At 48.8% G+C, this 22,095-nt stretch overlaps 2 protein-coding genes across 2 annotated transcripts; one reads left to right on the plus strand and one right to left on the minus strand.

Annotated features, from left to right (window-relative positions):
• The first annotated feature begins 7,621 nt into the window (after positions 1-7,621).
• On the plus strand, positions 7,622-11,758 carry LOC123093537 (probable serine/threonine-protein kinase At1g01540). The gene is made up of 7 exons (XM_044515522.1): positions 7,622-8,543; positions 9,098-9,202; positions 9,282-9,404; positions 10,606-10,776; positions 10,865-10,994; positions 11,085-11,294; positions 11,404-11,758. The coding sequence occupies exons 1-7, from the start codon at positions 7,774-7,776 to the stop codon at positions 11,494-11,496; spliced, it is 1,602 nt and encodes a 533-aa protein (XP_044371457.1). The 5' UTR covers positions 7,622-7,773; the 3' UTR covers positions 11,497-11,758.
• A 5,648-nt stretch (positions 11,759-17,406) lies between these two features.
• LOC123093538 (DET1- and DDB1-associated protein 1) lies at positions 17,407-21,837 on the minus strand. The gene is made up of 4 exons (XM_044515523.1): positions 21,638-21,837; positions 20,948-21,005; positions 17,927-17,988; positions 17,407-17,833 (listed from the first exon to the last, which is right to left on the minus strand). Exons 1-4 carry the CDS (start codon positions 21,815-21,817, stop codon positions 17,732-17,734), a joined length of 402 nt encoding a protein of 133 aa, XP_044371458.1. The 5' UTR covers positions 21,818-21,837; the 3' UTR covers positions 17,407-17,731.
• Positions 21,838-22,095: the final 258 nt, after the last annotated feature.

Consider the following 22,095-nt stretch of genomic DNA (forward strand, 5'->3'; position numbering starts at 1 on the left):
TTTCCAATCGAGATGCACTAATCCTCCTTTCTGTCTCATTTGTCGATCTGATGGCCATCTCACTATGGACTGCCGTAGCCGCACCAAGGGGCCCTCTTTCTTGCATTTTGGTCAGGGTCTGCCTGGATGTTCTTTGTTCGCTCTAGATGCTGATGTTCCTGTGGTCATGGCGGCGCCTTCTCTCTCTAATGCGGCCATCATCAAAGTGTGTGGGCAGAAAATTCCTTCGCAGACCCTTCTGGACGGTTTGAAGATCTAGGATGATGGTGGTTGGGATTGGCAGGTGCGACAACTATCTGATTTTGAGTTCGCGGTGGTGCTCCCCTCCAAAGACTGTCTCAGGATGATCTCATCATGCACCAGTTTTACTCTGCCCCTAAATCAGCTGGTGGTTTCGGTCAAAGCGGCTACTTGTGGTGCGAAGGTGGTGGGCCCTCTCAGCAAAACTTGGGTGCTAGTGGATGACGTGCCTATTGGGCTTCGGTTTGTGGAGTTCATGATGGCCTTTGGCAATCTCATTGGTAAGCCTGTGGAAGTAGATGTTGAGTCTCTGGGCAAGGTGGTCCGGTTTGCATTAGCGTGTGGTGCATTGACCCGGTGTGTGTGCATGGCTCTGTGGATGTTTTCCCGTCTCCTGAAGGTGTGCGGCTCTGTGTTCGTGTTGAGGGCGCTGATCTTCATGCTCCCCCTCCGCCTCTGCCCCCTCCCTCCAAGCCTTTTGATCATGATGACACCCAAGGGGATGGTTCGGCCGGGGGGGCTAAGCATAATGGTGGTTCGGATCTGCGATTTTACTTAGTCTGAATGGGATAAGATGGATTCTGATGATCGTGAGATGCTCAAGGATAATGCCCCTGCCCAGAACCATTAAAAGGAGGACCCGATGCCCCGGGATGGTGCTGCTGGTAAAGGGACTCCCATTTCTGGTGCGTGCTCTAATGTTCCTACCCGTCCACAATCGCCTTCCTTCTCTAGCATTGAGGATCTTCCAGCTTCCCTCTGCGCTCCACCGACTTGCCTACTAAGAAGAAGAAGAAGTCCTCGGTCCGCAAGTTCTCCGCCAAAAGCCGGGCCTCCTCTACCTCCAAGGTTGCTGCTGCGGGGTTGGCTCGTCGTCTGGACAAGGACCTGGGTGATGCCTCGGGGTCTTGCCCTGTCTTGGCATCGCCGGTTCGGGGTTCTCCGTTGCTGCGCTCTCTGGAGTCCACGGCGCGGAAGGGTCGGCGCGTGCGCGACTCGGGTGTCTTGGTGGCGGAGCGTGCGGAGCGTCGCTCCGCGGCCAGGGATCTCCCTCCTGCAGGTTCGTCTGTCCCCCCGCCTTTTCCTGTTTCCCCTGTTCGCCTTGTCTTGCCTGCCTTATCAGACGATCATTTGTTGCATATTTTGTCGGATATTGGGGTGGCTGATACCCCGGGGTTGGGTACCTCCTCCCACCTTCTTTCTGTCATTCGGGCTAATGAGGCAGCTTAGGCTGCAATTGCTAAGGCCATGGAGGCCGCGTAGTGCGTTGGTCCTGCGGGGGTTCAGGGCCAGCCCGGGCGGCAGAGGCAATTTCTGGTTGTGGCCAAGCGTCTGCCCCCCTACTCGCGTTATTTCTGGACGTCCCAAACATTCTAAGCCTTGTGTGGCCCCGTGCAGATCGAGCCTCCATATCAAAAACCTTTCCTTTAGATGAGAGCCCTTTTCTGGAATGTTCGTGGTTTCGGTGCTAGGGGGCGTTGGGACCAGATTCATGATTTGGTGTGTGGTGAGCATATTGATATTTTAGGTTTGGTCGAAACTTTTAGGGATTCCTTTTCTCCTTCTGAATTATCTGCGCTGGCTGGGATGGGTAGATTTGACTGGCACTTTCTTCCTGCTTCGGGTCACTCAGGTGGTATCTTGATTGGCTCCAAGTGGGACACTTTCGATTTCATCGCTTTTGACCATGGTATTTTTTTGGGCTAGCTGCATTGTGCTTCATCGCCAACTGAATACGTTGTGGGAATTCATGGTGGTCTACGGGCCCGCAGATCGTTCGTTTTCCCACCTCTTTTTGGATGAACTGTCGAACAAGATTGAGACCTGCAATATCCCTCTTCTTATTGGGGGAGATTTTAATCTGTTACGCTCTCCGGCTGACAAGAACAATGCTAATTTCTCGTGGCCTCTGGCCAATGCTTTTAATGATTTCATTAGCAATAGTGCTCTTCGTGAGCTTCCTAGGGTGGGGGCGCGGTTCACGTGGTCTAATCATCAAGCTTCCCATGTCCGATTGGTGCTGGACAGGGTCATCGTGTCTGTCCGTTGGGAATCTTTGTTTCCCCGTGCTTTGCTTAAGGCCAGGCCCGTGGTTGGGTCTGACCATGTTCCCCTAGTCCTTGACGCGGGTATCCTTGCTCTCGCCTCGTCTTCTCGTTTCCAGTTTGATGCCTCTTGGCTGGTGGTTGAGGGCTTTTGTGATATGTTGGGTTCTAAGATGTCTAGCTTTCTCACTTCTTCTCGCCGCTCCTTTGGGCCTCTTGATGATTGGCATAAGCTATCCTATGAGATTCGGAAATTCTTAACATGATGATATAAAAATAGGGCATCGGAGGTGCGTAAAGACAATGATTCCCTTGAATCTCAAATCCGGTTCCTTGATCTCTCTGCTGACTCTTCTGGTCTTTCCACCTCTCAATGGGCTACTTGATATTCCCTGGAAGAGGCCTTGTTGGCGCTGCACCATCAGTCGGAAATTTATTGGCGCCAACGTGGGGCCCTTAATTGGACTTTGAAAGGGGATGCGATGACGGCTTACTTCTTTGCGATTGCTAATGTTAGACGCCGCAGATGCTTTATTGACTCCCTATTAATTGACGGCGTTAGAATCTCGGATCAAGCTGTTATTTTGGATCACATTGTGGATTTCTACTCCAACCTCCTAGGTTCTAAGCCTAATCATGGGGTGGATCTGTGTTCTGGATTCTGGGATGTGGGGTCTAGACTATATCCGGACGAAAACTTGGGTCTGATGGTTTCCTTATCTGACGAGGAGATCTGGCAGGTGATTAGCTCGGCTAACCCGAACGCTGCCTCTGGGCATGATGGTTTCTCAATCCCTTTCTTTAAAAAATTCTGGCCGCAGTTGCGGGGTCTCATTTGTAATGTTATTCAAGGTTTCTGGTTGGGTATGGTGGATGTTTCCCGCCTTAATTATGCTGTCATTACTCTTATTCCTAAAGTCAAGGGCGCGGATCTGATTTCGCAATTTAGGCCGATTGCTCTTATTAATAACTTTGCCAAATTTCCAGCCAAAGGGTTGGCCTCTCGCCTCTCTCCCATTGCCCACCGCACCATTAGTCCTTTCCAATCGACCTTCATTAAAGGCCGCTTCATCCTAGATGGTGTTTTGTGCTTGAATGAGATCGTCCATGATCTTAAGATCCGTAAGTCGAAAGCGGTGATTCTTAAGCTTGATTTTGAAAAGGCTATGATTCAGTGAGTTGGCCGTTTCTACGTAGGGTGCTGTTGGCTAAAGGTTTTGAGGGTCCGCTTGTCCATAGAATTATGCAGTTGGTCTCGGGAGGTCACACTGCCATTAAGTTTAATGGCCAGGTGAGCAAATTCTTTGCCAATGGTAGGGGCCTGTGGCAGGGGGGTCCGGCCTCGCCTATCCTTTTTAATTTTGTTGCGGATGCTCTGTCTTGTTTGCTTTCTAGGGCAGCTGCCTCGGGGCATATCTCTCCTGTCAGTTCTCATCTTATCCCCTCTGGTCTGACCCATCTCCAATACGCGGACGACACTATTATCATGGTTGAGCTAAATGATGCCTGCCTAGCACACCTAAAGTTTATTCTTCTTTGCTTCGAGGCGATGTCGGGGCTTAAGATTAATTTTTCCAAACGTGAAGTGGTGGTTACGGGAGTGGACGAATTGGAAGCCATGCGAGTGGCTCACCTTCTTAATTGTAAGTTGGGCTCCTATCCTTTCAAGTACCTAGGTCTTCCTATCTCCCGGGATGTACTTCATGCTATAGATTTTGCCCCGGTGGTCTCAAAGGTGGGCAACAGGGTTCTACCCTGGCGGGGCAGATATAACTCGAATGCGGGTAAAGTTACTTTAATTAATGCCTGCCTCTCCTCCCTCCCCATGTTCTTGATGGGCTTTTACCTCCTGTCTGCTGGGATCCATGCGGGTTTTGATAAGCATCGGGGGGCTTTTTACTGGAATGCGGCGGACAATCGCCACAAATATCGCTTTGTTAAATGGAAATTGATATGTCGTCCCAAAAACCTTGGGGGTTAGGGATCATTAATACGTCCATCATGAACCAATGTTTACTTATTAAATGGTGGCGGAAGATTATGAGTGCTGAGGACCAGCCCCTGTGGCTGGACATCCTGAAAGCTAAATATTTTCCTTCCTCGAGCCTGATGTTTGCCGTGCCGCGTCGCGGCTCGCAGTTCTGGAAGTCTTTGGTAAAAGTTAGGTCGATTTTTCAGTCTTTTGTTAAATTTGTAGTGGCGGACGGCTCCTCGATTAGATTTTGGCTTGACTGGTGGTGTGGAGACTCACCTCTCTCGGTGACCTTCCCTACTCTTTTCTCTTACTGCTCGGACCCTGCGATCTCTATTGCTAAGTTAGCTTCCCAGGGGTGAAACCTGGTCTTCCGGCGTTCCTTGTCGCCTGAAGAGTTCGAAGATTGGCAGCGTCTTACTGCCTTCTTCCCTACACTCTCGGCGACCAGGGACTCGGTCATTTGGCCTCTGTCTACCTCTGGTCGTTTTTCAGTTAAGTCTCTCTACTCTAAGCTTGTTGGGGGCACGCCCTCTAATCGTTTCTCCCCGATCTGGAAGGCTCGCATTCCCCCTAAGGTCAACATCTTCCTGTGGCAAGCTTTCCGGCGTCAGTTGCCCTCGGCTGGTCAAATTCGAAAGAGAAATGGTCCGGGCTCTCAGTTATGTGCCCTCTGCGGTGATGTCGAGAACACGAAGCATATTTTCTTCCATTGTCACCTGGCTAAGCTCATCTGGAGCTGCGTGCGGGAGTGGTTAAGGGTCTCTTGGGCCCCTGCCTCCTTCGCCGAGTTGCGTTCTCTGGCCCATAGCCTTTCTGGTGTTTCGAGGCGGATCTTCTGGGTTGGCTTGGGAGCGCTTTGCTGGTCCCTCTGGACTACTAGGAACAAGTTTACTATTGAGCATGTGTTTCCGGCTAAGCCTGCTGACTGCTTATTTCAATCATGTGCTCTCCTGCAGCAGTGAAAATCATTGACTAAGGACGTAGACCATGAGGCGCTATCGGGGCTGACTTCCAAAATTCGGACGACGGCGTCTCTATTATGCAGACAAGTGCATGATGATTAAGGGATTTTGGTGGGCCGATTGCATTTATCGTAGTGGGATGATTTTCCTCCGGCCTGCGTGCCGTGTACTGGCGTGGGTGCCATGTACTTGACTGTTCGTTCTGTGTTCCGACCTCCGTTGTGGCTTGGCGTGTCTGACTCTTTCCTTCGTTATTATTGCTACCTGCCTTATGGCTTTATCTATAAAGTCGGGCGTATGCCTTTTCTCTAAAAAAATGCGTGTAAACATGTATAAGTCTTGCGACCTAATTAATTATTTCTCCATCTATAACTATGCATATGTAAGTCTTTCGGAGTTGCAAGAGTTGTTTGTTTCTATGTATGGATGACTTGCATTCATGATTGACCTATAACTGTCAGACAGAAAAATGCTTGCATTGGCGATCAACCCGGCCGTCTCGTCTGATCACTAACTATTGATTTTGATCACATGTGTTGATCTGCATCTATAAAGTACTAGCACGAAGTAAACAAGACAGCCAGTTAGTTTCTACATCAACTATAGCATGTCTTCATAATCGGTCTATGTATGACAGTTGAATCATGAGAAGTTATAATCATCTTGACCAGACTATCGAATCGTTGATGAGTGCTGAAATATATCTCCATACCTCACTGAATAGAATATATACTTCTTTTGCACTGAATGCGTGTAAACATGTATAAGTCTTGCGACCTCATTAATTATTTATCCATCTATAACTATGTCCATGTTGGTCTTTCATAGATGAGAGAGTTGTTGGTTTCTATGTATGGATGACTTGCATGATTGACCTATAACTGTCAGACAGAAAAATGCTTGCATTGGCGATCAACCCGGCCGTCTCGTCTGGTCACTAGCTATTGATTTTGATCACATGTGTTGATCTGCATCTATAAAGTACTAGCACGAAGTAAACAAGACAGTCAGTTAGTTTCTACATCAACTATAGCATGTCTTCATAATCGATCTATGTATGACAGTCGAATCATGAGAAGTTATAATCATCTTGACCAAACTATCGAATCGTTGATGAGTGCTGAAATATATCTGCATACCTCACTGAATAGAATATATACTTCTTTTGCACTAAATGCGTGTAAACATGTATACACCTTACGACCTCATTAATTATTTCTCCATCTATAACTATGTATATGTAAGTCTTTCGGAGTTGCAAGAGTTGTTTGTTTCTATGTATGGATGACTTGCATTCATGATTGACCTATAACCGTAACAGAAAAACACTACCACTAGTCATCAAACTTATTGTCTCATCTGATCATCATGACTTTTGGTTTATATGCTGGAATTGATTAAGGTTTGAGCTAAATTAAGAATCTCACATCACTAAAGCTTTAATCCACGCACCTCGCGTGTATAAATATACATCTATATCTTCTATATCTATATCTATATCTTATATTTATATATATATATATATATGTATATATATATATATATATATTCCAATATAAAAAGAACTAAAGAGGTAGATCCACCTAATCTCAGCCGTCAAACGAGGTCAATCCAATGACCTAGACTACTCCAATGACGAGCGCTCAATATATTTAGCGTTGCAATTAATATCATGCCAAATATAAAACGCCAGTGTTAATCACATAATTATGATATCCTACCCAATATCCATGTGCAATTCATATACCACTGCATAATATCAACGTGCATGCACGTACACAATTACTAGTATGTATAAATCACACAATCCCATTAATTGACACCCTAGCACATTTCTAGTGCTACATTTAACATTCTATTCCCAGTAAAAATCAACAATGGCAACATTTTGGAACGTATGGCACCCAACCACCAACCAACACAAATCCTATTTAGAACAAAAGATCCCACCGCCATATTGATCCAAGTGGTGATAAAGCACACTCTTTGATTCACAAAGCAAAAGACATAGACAACTAGGCAAAAATGAAGTGTTTCAAAAGGTGATTGCACGATAACACTAGCTGACTAGCACTAATACACTAATAATCCTTGACAAAAGTTGAACTGTATACATTAATAAAACCAGTAAATAAATCCATAAAAATGGCACCATGGCTTGGCTTGGCTTTCACACATTCTTTTCCAAAAGAAAGATGAGATACATCTCATGGCGCCCACATTTAAAGACCGATCCCAAAACCATATCCGGCTTGCCTCTGGCCCCACCACAGCGCCACAGTGACCTCACTGCTTCTGGGTCCACAGTTATCCGGGCCCACGTGTCATTGAACGAGCGCAACAGGCTGACCAGTAACGGCAGAACCCTGCGTCTCTACAAAATGCTAACCCCACACGTCAAAGCCTACCCACGCCGGACGCTCCCCTGCCTCCCGAACCAATCTCCCGTCGAGTCAGACGCGCATGTAAGCGGCCGGAGAAGAATCCCAACCTCCCAAGCGACTCTGTCCCATCATCACCATCGCCGCCGTCAGCAGCTAGAGCCGTGGCGATGGCGGTGGCAGCGGGGAGGAGGCTGCTGCTGCAGTCGGAGGCGCCGCGGCGCCAGCAGCAGCAGCAGGCGGCGTCGCCGTCGCCGTGGAGCGCGGGGTACCTCAACACGTGGCTGTCCCAGCGCACGCCCGTCTTCGGCCTCCGCCTCTGGGTGCTCATGGGCATCGCCGTCGGCGCCGCCATCGTGCTCGTGCTGCTGCTGCTCTTCCTCTGCCTCTCGCGCCGCCGCCGCGGCCGCCGCGCGGCCAATCTCTACCACCCCGCCGACGCCAAGCCCCTCAAGCAGCAGCAGCAGCACTTGCAGCACCACCACGCGCCCACGCCGGCCAAGGACATCCAGGAGATCGTGCGCCGGCAGCAGCAGCCGGCGCCGACCCCGCTGCCGCAGCCCGCCGCGGTGCAGATGGCCAAGGCGGAGCCGCCGCCGCCGCCGCAGGCGCAGGCGCAGACGCTGCAGCAGCAGAGGGCGCAGCTCCCGGCGATGCCCGCGGGATCCAAGCGCTCGACGGCGGCCAGCGGCCTGTCGGCCACCACGAGCGGCGGGAGCGAGCGGGACCTGGCCACGCCGAGGAGCGCCGGCAGCGGCGCGGCGGGGCCGGAGGTGTCGCACCTCGGGTGGGGCCACTGGTTCACGCTCCGGGAGCTCGAGGAGGCCACCGACGGGCTCGCCGAGGAGAATGTGATCGGCGAGGGGGGCTACGGGATTGTTTACAGAGGCACGCTGCAAGATTCCACCATCATTGCCGTCAAGAATCTGCTCAATAATAGGTAACCTCGTGACCTCATGTCTCGAAAGCTTCCGCCTCTTCTTCCTCCTTTGAACTGTTCGATTTGAATCGAACAGAAATCTCCTACGTTTCGATGCTCCGGTGAGCGCTTGAGGGTCGAATTTCTGTGTTTTGGTCCGTTCATCGAAACAAATCCATCGGCCGGAGTTATTTGATTTGGGGGAAACGAATATCTTGGTAGCAAACTGCATCGTGCGAGTTTGATGGATGGATACCCATCTACTGCCTTTCCCACTGAAGAAATACCAATCTTTTGCCATGATTTCGTTCTAGTTTTTTTCATGAAATTGTTGTGCTATGCTGATGAACTGTTGGATTGTGGGGCTCAATAAAAATTTAAAATTACTGTCATCATTCACTCTCTTTCTGTGTGCCCATCTGCATTCGATTCTTCTCGTTTCCCGTGGCTCATTTTAAATACTGCACACAATTCTATGGCTCGATTCGCTGTTCCATTTCTCACCCCATACTACTACTCTGATATCCATGTCTCTGATAAAAATATCCATTTCTCCCTCCCTGTTTTTCCACCAGGGGCCAGGCCGAGAAGGAGTTCAAGGTGGAGGTCGAAACGATCGGCCGTGTCAGGCACAAGAACCTCGTCAGGCTGCTCGGCTACTGCGTCGAGGGTGCCTACAGGTACAATGCATTGCAATGTCTTGCTCAATTTCTGAATCAATTTCCGAATTTCTCTTCTAATGTGGTTGGATTTGGACAGGATGCTTGTCTACGAGTATGTCGACAACGGCAACCTTGATCAGTGGCTTCATGGAGAGATTGGGGAGGAGAGCCCATTGACTTGGGATATGAGGATGAACATAATTATCGGAACTGCTAAAGGGTAATGCTTCTTCACTGTCATTTCACCTTACTAAGTGGGTTTGCCAAGTGCTATTTCTTGGACTATAATCTTCCTCATTCTATAGTTTAGCACCATCTGTATATACAGTGGTTACTGTGTGTGACTGAAGAAATAAACCAAATATAGGCCATGAGCATTTTAGTTCTTAGAAGACATGGGTGCTAGCTGGCATGTTTAGGCCTGTTCTGTTACGAGACATGCGTCTCGGTTAGGATGATGGAGCCGAGTTCTGGTGAGATTCTCTGTCCCAAGGAATTCAGATGCTTCACTCAGAAGTTGTTAGGACCTACTCCCTCCGTCCGGAAATACTTGTCATTGAAATGGATGTATCTAGATGTATTTTAGTTGTAGATACATCCATTTTCATTCATTTTGATGACAAGTAATTCCGGACGGAGGGAGTATTTCTTGACATGCACATATTCCTCTTTAAGAGGTTAGAGAAAGAGACAACTGATTGCAACCTATGTTTCTCAGATATGTAAAAATCATGGTACTAGCGTTTCATTCTGCTCCCTCCGTCCCATAATATACGAGTGTTTTTTACAATATAAGAGCGTTTTTTACACTACACTAGTATAAAAAACGCTAGTATAAAAAACGCTCTTATATTATGGGACGGAGGGAGTACTTCTGAAAACAATTTGAATTTCATACCCATATTTAAATAGGAGAAAAAGGTCTTTAGTTTCTGAGACATGGCATGTGCTTATCTTGCATGCCTCCTTCCCTTTGCTTTCCTGCTGCCAGCTTTATTTTAAACAGAGCACCCGGTTGGAGATAGTTTGAGGTTCTCCCTCTAGCACCCTAATGTAGTACTCCCTCGTCCGAAAATACTTGTCATCAAAATGGACAAAAAAGGATGTATCTAAAACTAATATACATCTAGATACATCTTGTTTTATTCATTTTGATGACAAGTATTTCCGGATGGAGGGAGTAGTATTTGTTAATATTTTGTTTAGCTTGCGTATGTTTATAGAATAGAACATTGTGGTTCTGTTTAGCGGTCAAAGCCTGAACTGAAGCATCATGTGCACTGGCAAGCACTCTAGCTGTTATATTCTTTGCCTGGAAGTAATATTGCCAGTGGTTTGCTTAAACAACCTCAACAGCTCTGTTGAAAGCTGGATGTGATAGGAAAATTGCTTGCCTCTGACACCCGATTTTGCTTGCCCAGGCTGGCCTATCTCCACGAAGGGCTGGAACCGAAGGTTGTCCACCGTGACGTCAAATCTAGCAATATTCTCATCGACAAGCAGTGGAATGCTAAAGTATCGGATTTTGGGCTTGCGAAACTGCTGTGCTCGGAGGAAAGCTACGTTACTACCCGTGTTATGGGAACTTTCGGGTTAGTGTCAATAGTCTTTTAGTGCTCAGTGATTCAGCAAAGGTTGTTTGTATCTTGTCATGACCGAACCTTTCGTTTTATGTTGCAGCTATGTGGCGCCTGAATACGCCAGCACCGGGATGTTAACTGAGAGGAGCGATGTGTATAGCTTTGGCGTTCTTTTGATGGAGATTATAACTGGTAGATCTCCTGTAGATTATACTAGGTCAGCTGGAGAGGTTAGTTTTTTTTTTCTTTGCCCATTTTTGGTAGTTTCTTTTCAGAATTGTGGAGGCGGCCCGATGAAGCTAAATTCTTGTATTTTCCAGGTGAACTTGATCGAATGGCTGAAGAACATGGTGGCAGAGAGGAAAGCAGAGGACGTAGTCGACCCCAAGCTTCCCGAGAGGCCTTCCTCGAAAGCACTGAAGCGGGCTCTTCTGGTCGCCCTTCGCTGCGTCGACCCCGATGGCCATAAGCGGCCTAAAATGGGGCATGTGATCCACATGCTGGAGATGGAGGACCTAAACCCCCGCGACGTATGTTCCTTCCTACTTACTATCTCAGCAGCCTTGCTATAATCTCTCATTCGCTCAACATCAGTGCTCAGTCACTCACATTGTCAACCGCGATGAATGAAATGTGCAGGACAGGAAGCCCCGAAGGGATGCGACGACGGACAGATCCAGCTCGATGGAGGACGGGAGCCTGAGCAAGCGCGAGAACCAACGGTACCGATGATGATGGGAATGGCACAACGACGACGATGCTGCCGAACCGCCGGGACATGATCTGAGTCTGTGCGGATCGGACTGCCCCTTGCTAGATAATGTACGTACGTACGGGTACCATTAACCAAGCATGTCGTGATTGCATTATTTTTTGGCCCCTGATTGGATCTCATAGTACTTATGATATACTTATAACCAACTCAACCCCCCTCCTCCTTGCTCTTGATTGTATTATATGTGCGAGCATCGTTCTATGACAGTTCTTTGATATACTCACTTGTTGAACCGCACAAGTGTGGGCTGCTGCTGGTCTGGTGTTCTTCTGACCTCTGACTAACATGCCTTTTCCTTGGTCCCAGCTGACACTCATAGCGGTCTTAATGATAACCCACTAGCTAATTGCAAGTGTTGCTTTGTTTTTGCGCCCTCTGCTGCTGATCTAGTAGCCCTTGATCCTTATGATTCCTGGCACTGGAAGATGAGGCACTCATCATGCTGCATGCCTTGTTGAGATGGTGTTTGTTTCTCTAGTCCTAGGACTTTTTAAAAAAGACTCTCAAGGAGGTGCTTCTAAGGACTTTTAGCAAAAAGTCCCAAAAAAGTCCCATCATGTTTGGTTTGGTAGGGACTTTTTCTAGTCCCTGCACCAAAAAGTCCCTGGAAACAAACACCACCTGAGTTGTTGTGGCTTGCTGCTGGCTGCATGCACGTGAGGTCACATGCCATTTGCACCATGCACACTCTCTTTCACTTTTCTTTTCTCTCTCCCCGATGAAGATGCTGACAAAGCCATTGTTGTTTATCATCATCGCCATTGCCATTGGTTTGGTTTGGCCGAATGCTCTTTTTGGCCGTCCACTATACCGCATCTGGCTGCTCAGTGAAACAGCATTTGGGCGGGCCGGCCCTTGTCGGCTTCGCCTTGTCCGTCTTTTATTACCTTTTCCGTCCAGTTGCATATGGTGGGACTTCCTGGTCAATCACATCGTCAGTTTTTTTTTTCACTTACGGCTCACTAGCAGCAGTTGATCATGTTGTTATTTTGTACTCGTAGATCGTGGAAGAATGATCACTTGCTCTTGCGTTTTGTTTAATTAGGGTTGAATCGCTGGCTGACAGAGATTGGTGTTGCGTCGTCGTGCAGTGGCAGCTTGTTAGGAGCGTTGGTTTTGACCATGTACGCGTACAGTGCTTGTAGTATATCTGTATTTCAAAACGGTAGGAGTAGGAGACAAGTCCCTTGGGTTCTTCAACGGCTAGCTAAGCTGTGTGTCTGAGCTGAGCTGGCGAGCACTGCAAATGTGCGTTCACTCGGAGGATACAATTATTGTGTGGGGCGGAAGCGTCCAAGAAAACGGCTTGGAGGGATGTGACTGACCTGACCGGGTCGAGAAGAGAAGAAAACAAAAGAGATGGCAGAAACAAAACATGGAAGGGCAACGCTGGCTGGACTGTCAGTCAGGGACTGACCTGACTGGCCCAGCGATTTGGCACGGGTCGAGTAATTTCTTTCTGCCGTTGGAGCTGCCTGGACTGGACACCACCCCGTCCGCGTGGCCGATGGCGGGGACGCCGCTCCGGCGTCTTGGCGCCGCCAGATGGAAGAATTTCACCCGTCTCCCTCCCTCGTCTTGGCACCTGCCGACGCGACCACGCGTACAGTACAGTACGTCTTGAACCCTGCAGCTGGCCGAGACAGACCCCCCGGATCAATCAATCAGTCTGACACTCTGACTGACCAGGGTGTCCGTCGGACTGGACTGGCACGAGCTGGATCCTCCGCCGGCGACGGCGACGGCGACGGCGGCAGCGCCACATGGAACCTGGCTGGACGATGTGGAGCCTGGCAGCTAACCTACGCGGCCCGGTCCTTCTTCAAGAGCAACTCCAATGGCGCGACCCATTTCATCCGCCGCCGTCTTTTTGGATCGGCGCGGACACAAAAGGCGGCCCAACGCGCCGACCCAAACGGACACGTGTTCGCTTAGCGTCCGCATGGCGACCCATTCCCGACCCATTTTTGAGTCGGATTTGCGTTCGTACGGACACAAAACGGACACGCGCGCGCCTACTCCTCTCCCCGGGTCCGCCGGTCGGTGGCAGCCACCACCATTTCCCCCTATTTTCTCTAAAAACACTCCCACCCGCATGCGCTCGCTCCCGCCCCAACCAACCATGGACGACGCAATGAATCTCGATGTCGCCGCCGGCCTCGCCTCCCTCGCCTCGTCCGGCGCCACCGCCCCCGCTGGAAAAGGTAAGCCTCGTGCCCCGTGCAAGACGGCTACCACGACCAAGCCAAAGAAGGCGATGACGCCCGAACAGTTCATCCTTTGCGTGTTCATTTGCATACCACTTGTCCATATGCTTGCATGGAGACATTTTGTAGGCATTTCAAGCTTTGGAGGCATTCAAGGTGCAACACAATGGCAAGTGCTTCAACCTCTCCCATTGCAATCGGGTCATCAAGGACGAGGAGAAGTTCAAGGCGCAATATGTCACACTCATGTCGCGTGGGGGGAAGAAAGCCGTGGAGGATGTTGGGGAGGGCGAGCCGGCACGGCCGCGGGGGAAGACCAACTCCAAGAAGGAGGACAAGCGAGATGCGGTCACCAACGCTTTGATCGCAACCGTGGACGGCATGATCAACAAGAAGGACTCAAGGGAAGAGGAGCACCGGCGTTTCAAGGCGGAGCAAATGGGCGCTTTCATGGAGATCCAAAGGAGGAGGCTTGACCTGTGTTAGAAGTATAATTATGTTTAAGTTGGAGATTAGGAGTTAGAGATAGAATAGGGTTAAATTGTGTACGACTTGCCCTCTACTCCAAGTCTCTCTCCCTCATATTGTACTACTATATATACCTCTACGAGGGTCAGATCAATACAACAACACAAATATTCAATCATCTCATAATTTCTACATGGTATTAAAGCGGTTTGTCCAACGACGCAGATCCTAGGACCTTCCACCACTTCCGCAGCACGCCGCCCCCGGGAAGATTAATCTCCTCTCCCCGGGGGCGCGGCACCTGATCGATCAAAGATTGAATCGGTTCCATAGATTAGATATTTTTTAATTTCCAAATTTCGTAGTAGATTGATTTTTCTTAGCCACAAAATAAACCAACGATCTTCAAATCCAGTGATAATCAATGCGAGATCCATCGTCGTGCGCCTCTAGCGGATCTACATCGACACACGGCCAGCCGGTGGCACTCCGATCAGCCATAGCCATCTTCTCCAGCAAAGACGCGTCGCTCTGATCACGGGAGGGTGATACTCGGCTCCCTGCGATCGGATGTACGTCGACAGCAAACGCGTGGCTGCACGGCACGTTCGGAGCGGTGGCCGGATCCAACCCGATCTCTGCCCGGCTGATACGCACCGAACCAACCACAACTCCAGGCTCCATCACCATCCATGTGGCGAAACTCGAAGCAACCAGCAGCCCTGGTATGTGCATGCACTCTGATGAAACTTTGGTCACGTCTACGCGTACCCGTCTACAGACGCACGAAGCCACGAATTTGGGAGCACCGGCGGCTTCGATTGATCGGATCTCCGATCTCGGCCGTGCCTCCGGTCCATCGTACATGGATGGTCTCTACATCGACTTCTTCTGTTTTGAGACTACACCAACAACGATCTGTAACGCGCCGGCAAACTGCACCGAGCGATCCCGATCTGCATCGACTACACTGCACGTGCACGGACGCGATCTTCACCAGGCTGACTCCATCAGCCACCTGCGCGCCGACATGGCATTTACATCAAGCCGAACAACTACACCGACCGATCTACACTGCATCAAGGTAAACTGCACCAGGACGAACCACGACACCAAGCTGACTACGAGTCAAGATCATCGTCGAGATACACAAGAAGCGACATCCGCATCATCCACACGCCAGGCCGGTGTGGAATGAGATGCAATCTTCATCGACTTCTTCGGCACGACACGGCATCGACACTTCGTTGCCGCGAGGGACGCCTTCAAGCGACACATTACCGTCGACACGCCGCTGCAACACCATCGCCGATACTTCATCGCCAAGGTCTTCATCAACGTGGTCTTCACCAGCATCTTCGTCAAGACACCGCCGCTGTCTTGTCCACAAGATGGACACCTAGCGTCCTCTGACAGACTTTTCTGCAAGACGCGACCACGACGACGACATAGTCCGTGTCATCCACGACGGCACGACTGCATCGACACGTCGTCACTACAGTGACAACCCTACACGGCCACATGGTTCTGGCAAAACCGATGTGTGCACGATGGGTTTCCTCCGGTCTTGGCAAAACCGGTGGACTCATCGCCGACGGCACCCTCTGACATACGCAAGGTGCATTGTCCACGTCTGCAGCTCCGTCATTGCGCATTTTTTTGTGCCTCCGGCTTTGTGCGGCTTCATCATCGACGACGACTACACCATCGACTACGGCTACATCACCATGATCGGCTACCTCGACATCGACATTAATGGCTTGGTCTGCAACAACACATCAGCAACAACTCCAGTCAACAGCGTCCGCGTCGTCACCAGCGTCCACGCCACTCCCGACCGCGGGAGGGAATATAGGAGAGTCAAGGGAGGCACCAGAAGGGGACGCAGTCACCGCCCTAGGTGCCAACCCATCAGAGACGTAGTTGATGATGACGCAGCGGAGAAGACGACAGAAGCGCAAGACTTCAAATTCAGTCGTAATCGTCCGCTTCACTCCCGCTACGACTGAGGGGGAATGTTGGAAGTATAATTATGTTTAAGTTAGAGATTAGGAGTTAGGGATAGAATAGGGTTAAATTATGTACGACTTGCCCTCTACTCCAAGTCTCTCTCCCTCATATTGTACTACTATATATACCTCTACGAGGGTCAGATCAATACAACAACACAAATATTCAATCATCTCATAATTTCTACAACCTGGACACTGAGAAGCAAGCCAAGATGTTCGAGTTAGAGGCGGAGAAGCAAGCCAAGATGCTAGAGATCGAGGCCGCCAACGCCAAGACCAAGGCGAAAGAAGTGGCTCTCGCGAGCATGATGATGGGGGGGGGGGGGGAGGGGGGGGGGGGAGATCATGAAGGTGGATCTCAACATCGTGTCGCCAAGGAAGAGGCCGTGATTCGAGAAGATGCAGGCCGACATGCTCAAGTTCGACGACGAGTGATCTATGGCGGCGAGTGCCATCTTTTTTGTATGCCGGCAGATGTGCCGGCATGACCACGGGAGCCGCATGGCGTGGTCAAACTCAAGTCCCACCATTTTTTGTGTGCTGGCATATGTGCCCGCTGGCTGGCGAGTGCGCCAGCATGAACTGTGGTGATATTTTCTAAAACCGGCATTTGTATGCCGGCGCTGGCATGATGCCAGCATGATCGTCCGCGAGTTTTTTTTTTAAGTTGAATGCGGACATGAAATGGGTCGGCGCGTTGGGCGCATTGCCGACCCAAATGCAAAACTCGGCGGACGCCGGACGGACAGCTGACCCAAACGGACAAAAGTCGGACAAATGCACCGTCCGTTTGGGTCGGCCCGTTGGAGTTGCTCTAACTCGCGTCCGGCTCGCGGCATGCCATGCCCGTCGGCCGAGGCTCACGTTGACGCTGGCTACTTGGCTGGATTCCCGGGTGGTCTGACGGCGACGGAGCACCGTTCACGCGCGCGGCTGTCCGTCTGCCTAGGTGGAGCGCGCGCCCGCGCGCCCTCCCGGACCGTACCGCCATTCACAAACAGATAAATACGCGGAACAAAACGATGCGTCGCCGTCTCGTCTTCTAATGGGAGAGAAGGCGAAAAGTGCTACTAGGAAGCGCCATCACGAATGATTGAGGATGCTGGTAATGCAATTGGACGCACGAGATAGATGCATGGGATAAATCATCATGGTACAGGGGCTAATGATGGCGGTGTCCTCCGGAAAAGCTGGTTCAGCGACCGATAATCACATCAATTATTCATTCGCCAAAAGAGGGAAATCATCCAAATATTATACAAAAGCGCTACTACAGTAGTACATGTTGGTGTGCTGGTGCGGCCACATTATTATTATCTACACAAAGGAGAAAGAGACTGCAGTGGTGCCATGCCGGTGTCACCCCGCACTAGGCCTGGCCAACATGTATGTGCAGTGCATGCGTGCATGCGTGCAAACACCTTTCTCAAAATCAAACATATGAGGAGATTCAGAGATTCAGAGATGCCACGGCGGCGGCGCAAGACAAGAACACCAGCCCTGGTTCAGCTTCTCGTGCTCGACTGGCTTCCGTCCTCGGCGGGGCTCCTCGCCTGCTTGCCGTTGCGCACGGAGGCACTCTCCGGGGCGGCCCTCTTCGGCCTCGGCTGCACACATAAACAAACAAACAAACACACTGTTGACAACACTGGTTTCCTTGTTGGTCTATCTGCTCTTCCTTAAGGTCTTGGTCAGCTCACCTTGTTCTCCGAGTTCTGGTAGAAATGCCTCAACAGGATGTTCCTGGGCTCCGTCGTGATCACTGCAGTTCCAGGGGTCACCGGTCAGTACAAAAATTACCACAAAAATGGTGATAGAAAAGCGGTTCCGGTGCGAATGGATGCGCCTCCATGGGAAATTAATTGACTTTTGAACATGTGTATTCCCTCCGTTTCTAATTATACAAGTCTGTAGAGATTCCAATACGGACTACACACGGAGCAAAATGAGTGAATCTACACTCTAAAATTTGTCTATATACATCCGTATGTAGTCTGTATTGAAATATCTAAAAAGACTTGTATTTAGAAATGGAGGGAGTATAAACTAATGTACTCAACCAGAGATGCACAACGCACAACTAGCAGTTAGTTTCATTAGCGATTTGTAGAAAATCTATCTGCCTGATGAACAATTTGCCACACAAGAAGTTCATAAGAAATAATATAACGCAGAAGCTGGCAAAAAAGGAAGCAGCTCCATCCCTGTAATTAGCCAAATGAACTAAGTGTTCAGTGCATTTCAGTCAACCAAAAGTTGCAGCACAACTCTGAAACTTCAAAGTTCAGTGTTATTCAGCTGATTTTAGTTCTTGTGTTTTTTCTCTATGCTAGTAACTAATAACTTCTTCACACATAATATCCTATTTTTGAATGGAAAACAATCCTATAGTTTTTTTAATTTAAATTAACCTTTCTTTGTAGAGTTCTAGGAGTACGCAATAAAGTTTTCACTGACATGAGTCTCCATCACCATCGAAGGACAAGCTGGGGACAAAACAAACCATCCTGACTCCTGTCTCACACTGGAGGTGAACTGCTGGCGAAGAAGGCCAGAACAGCTCTTGTTGCTGCGCGTCTGGTGGCACTCTGATCTTTGCATAGACCATGACCACCTCTCTCATTTGCAGTGTTTATCTTTCAGTGTGTCCTTCATGCTAGAGTTTTACAACTTTTACTTTCTTGCTGTCTCTAGATTTTGGTAAAACCTTTCTTTGAGGGTTTACAACTGGATGTCTGTTTTGTACAAGACTGTTTTACTCTGGTTTCAATCAATGAAATCATCTAAAAAAAGTTTTCACTGACCAGCTGGGCCGACATGTCAGGATTTTTGATAATTCAAGCTCACCTGGTAAATTTATTACGACCAGACAAATGGCCCATAAGCCTATGAACCGAAAACCCACCTATTTTCTTGATTCATCATTAGGCAACTGCTTGCCCCTTCCACTTAACTCAAGCAATTCCTCTCAAGGACTGAGCGCTACAATATCTCCTTGCCGAAGGACTCTTAATAGGAGTTCTCTAAGAATTCAACTTGAAGGGAACCTAAAAGAATCTACCTTGAAGGTGTAAAGAATGCAAGTCTGACATCACTGCTATGTCCTGGCCCTTTAAGAATTTCTTAACTAAATCTCATCTTCCTGCTCCTCATGCTCCCAAAAGAAAAGCTAACTTGTAGACTAAGAATTCATATCAGTGCAACCTGCAGACCTGTATGAAATGCACGACATCCCTGGGACTATTTGATTTAGGAAAAGGGAGGTGCGCTGCCATTATGGATTGAAATTAAACCAAGTACTCCCTCTGTAAAGAAATATAATAAAGGGCAAAAGGTAAAACCCAAACACGCTAGGGTGTCCCTGCGACTGTGCCCGGGATCATGGGAGGAGGCATATGCCCATGGCCACTGCACTATCTCCTCTTGGATCATTATGACCACATCCAAAGGCTGCAGGTCATGTTACGAAAGACACGGCAGTACCGTTCCTTCCAAACCACCCACACCATGTAAATCAGTGACATTTAATTATTGCAAGCACTTCAGAGTTTTCTCAAGAAGTTCAATTACCAACAACGATAGCCAACTATGACACGAATCTCAATCCCATTAAGATACGATATTTTAGATGAAAATAAAGTATGTAGTGGTTTGAAGCTTACTAATATGGCTCGGTATAATTGGGCATGCTTTCATAATCTTGAAATGTCTCAATGGAACAGATAATATTTTCAAAGTGAGACTTTAACATTTATGAAGACCTAATATTGGACAAGGTCGACATTCGAATGAAAAACTGTGGTACTAGAGGAAATAAATTGAGCTCCAGTTAGGTAATCAAGGTGAGTAGTTCAGTCTTATACAGTGCTAAAACAGGTCTAACTGAATTATCATCCATAGCTATTTACTGGTAATCACCACTTATCCGCACTAACCTTGATTCTTACAGACCAGGGGCTCAATTGATGACGGGTGATGACCACTATAAGCATATTCGGTGTTCAATCACTATTGGGCAAATAAGATTGCCACCATTTGTGTAGGACATGCAGAACATACTCCCTCTGTTCTTAAATAGTTGTCTTTCTAGAGATTTCAACAAGTGACTACGTACGGAGCAAAATGAGTGAATCTACACTCTAAAATATGTCTATATACATCCGTATGTGGTAGTCCATTTGAAATCTCTAAAAAGACAAATATTTAGGACGGAGGGAGTAGTACCATGGATACAACATATGGGAGTTAATGTGGCATGACAATGGGGAATTAAAAGTGCTTGAGTACATATCACATCTGGACATGTAGCATCATAATTTCTTGAGCACAGATCCCATGACATTGCCAACACCATTGCCAAACTAACATCATAAAAAAGGAGAGCCAAATTTAGGAAAAATCCTGCGAAATGCTTGGCCTAGCAGAATCAATCCACGCCCTTTCGACATTACTGGGAACATAATATGGACTCTCATGGCTAAACATGATGCCCTCCTGAAAGAAAAGACATCCATCTGCCTACATAGCTTTTAGTTCAGATCAATAAGTTGCTGAAACCTATTTTGCCATGGGGAGTACTATTATATAGAGAATTTGACGCAGTGCAAAGGAGCATACATTCAATCACCCGCAAAATTAATGGGGAAATCAGGCAGGGTAAAATTGCACAAGTGAGAAACAGCACAGAGACATTGGTTGAATAAATATGTGGCAGGGAATACCTTGATTTGGAGGTGGATCTGTCCTATGTGCTGCAATGTAAGTTGTTGGTGTGACATTCTGGTGGGAAACAAACACAAACGGTGAGGATCAGCATTAGCACCGTGTCAACCAAATACTAATACACTTGCAACATTATAAGTGTTAGCATCATTTTTTCGCCCTTCCGGTCTGCCTTTTCTGTTTCTGATGAATTCTACGTCACTGTGAAGAGAACCACAGAGGAAACTAGTATGCCTAGCAAGCTAGCACCACATCAACTGAACATATGACTTGCAGTACAGTACACATGGCAACAACCACCATAACCATGCCCAAAAGGGACCTAAACCTAAATGCCTATTCATTCTGCAAAATCCCTCTGAATATGATCCAATCGCTCGACGGCTGGGCTTGAATCAACAGACAGCTACAATCATTATCCATCTAGTATACCACAATTCCAGCAGAGACGCACGCGCGGGCGCAGTACGAGTAAACTCCTAATGCCTGGCTCAGGTAGCAGACGCGACTCCGGTCCCCTTTTGGGCACCGACGACGAACTCGTCACTTGTGCAAGCAAGCACGGCACCTGCAACCTGTGGAATCAGGTGCCCTCCGACTCGAGCATACCCTAGCAGTGTGGTACGAGGCAGGGCAGGACAAAGAGACCACGCAGAGGGAGGGAGGGAGGGGAAGGGGAGCTGACTGACCGTGGGCTGGGCGGAGGGGTCAGCCGGGACGAGCTGGCTGAAGTTGTGCGGGTTGTGGCTCGGCCAGCCGCCCAGCGGGCTTCCCATCGCCGCTGCCGCCGTCCGCGACCGCGATGTGTGTGCCGTCTCTCGCTCCGGCCAGGCTCTCTTTGCCGACAGTTGGTAGCAGAGAGCAGACATGTGTAAGCAGTGTAATGGACCACGCCAAGAAACAAGTCTCCGAGAGACACGCACGCTTCTTCACCGCTTCGGCCCACTCATCATCCCAGGCTTCATTATGGCCCACTCATTCTAGGCTTCATTATGGCCCACTTATCCTAAGCTTCATTATGGCCCACTCATCCTAGGCTTCATTATGCGGCCCGCAGATGGGCCGGCCCAGTTTTGTTTTGTTTTCTGTTTTCGTTTTCCGACAGAAAACAAACCAACTTTATTATGGCCCACTCATCCTAGGCTTC

Source organism: Triticum aestivum, chromosome 4B (genome assembly GCF_018294505.1).
Source record: "Triticum aestivum cultivar Chinese Spring chromosome 4B, IWGSC CS RefSeq v2.1, whole genome shotgun sequence".
Taxonomy (NCBI): domain Eukaryota; kingdom Viridiplantae; phylum Streptophyta; class Magnoliopsida; order Poales; family Poaceae; genus Triticum; species Triticum aestivum.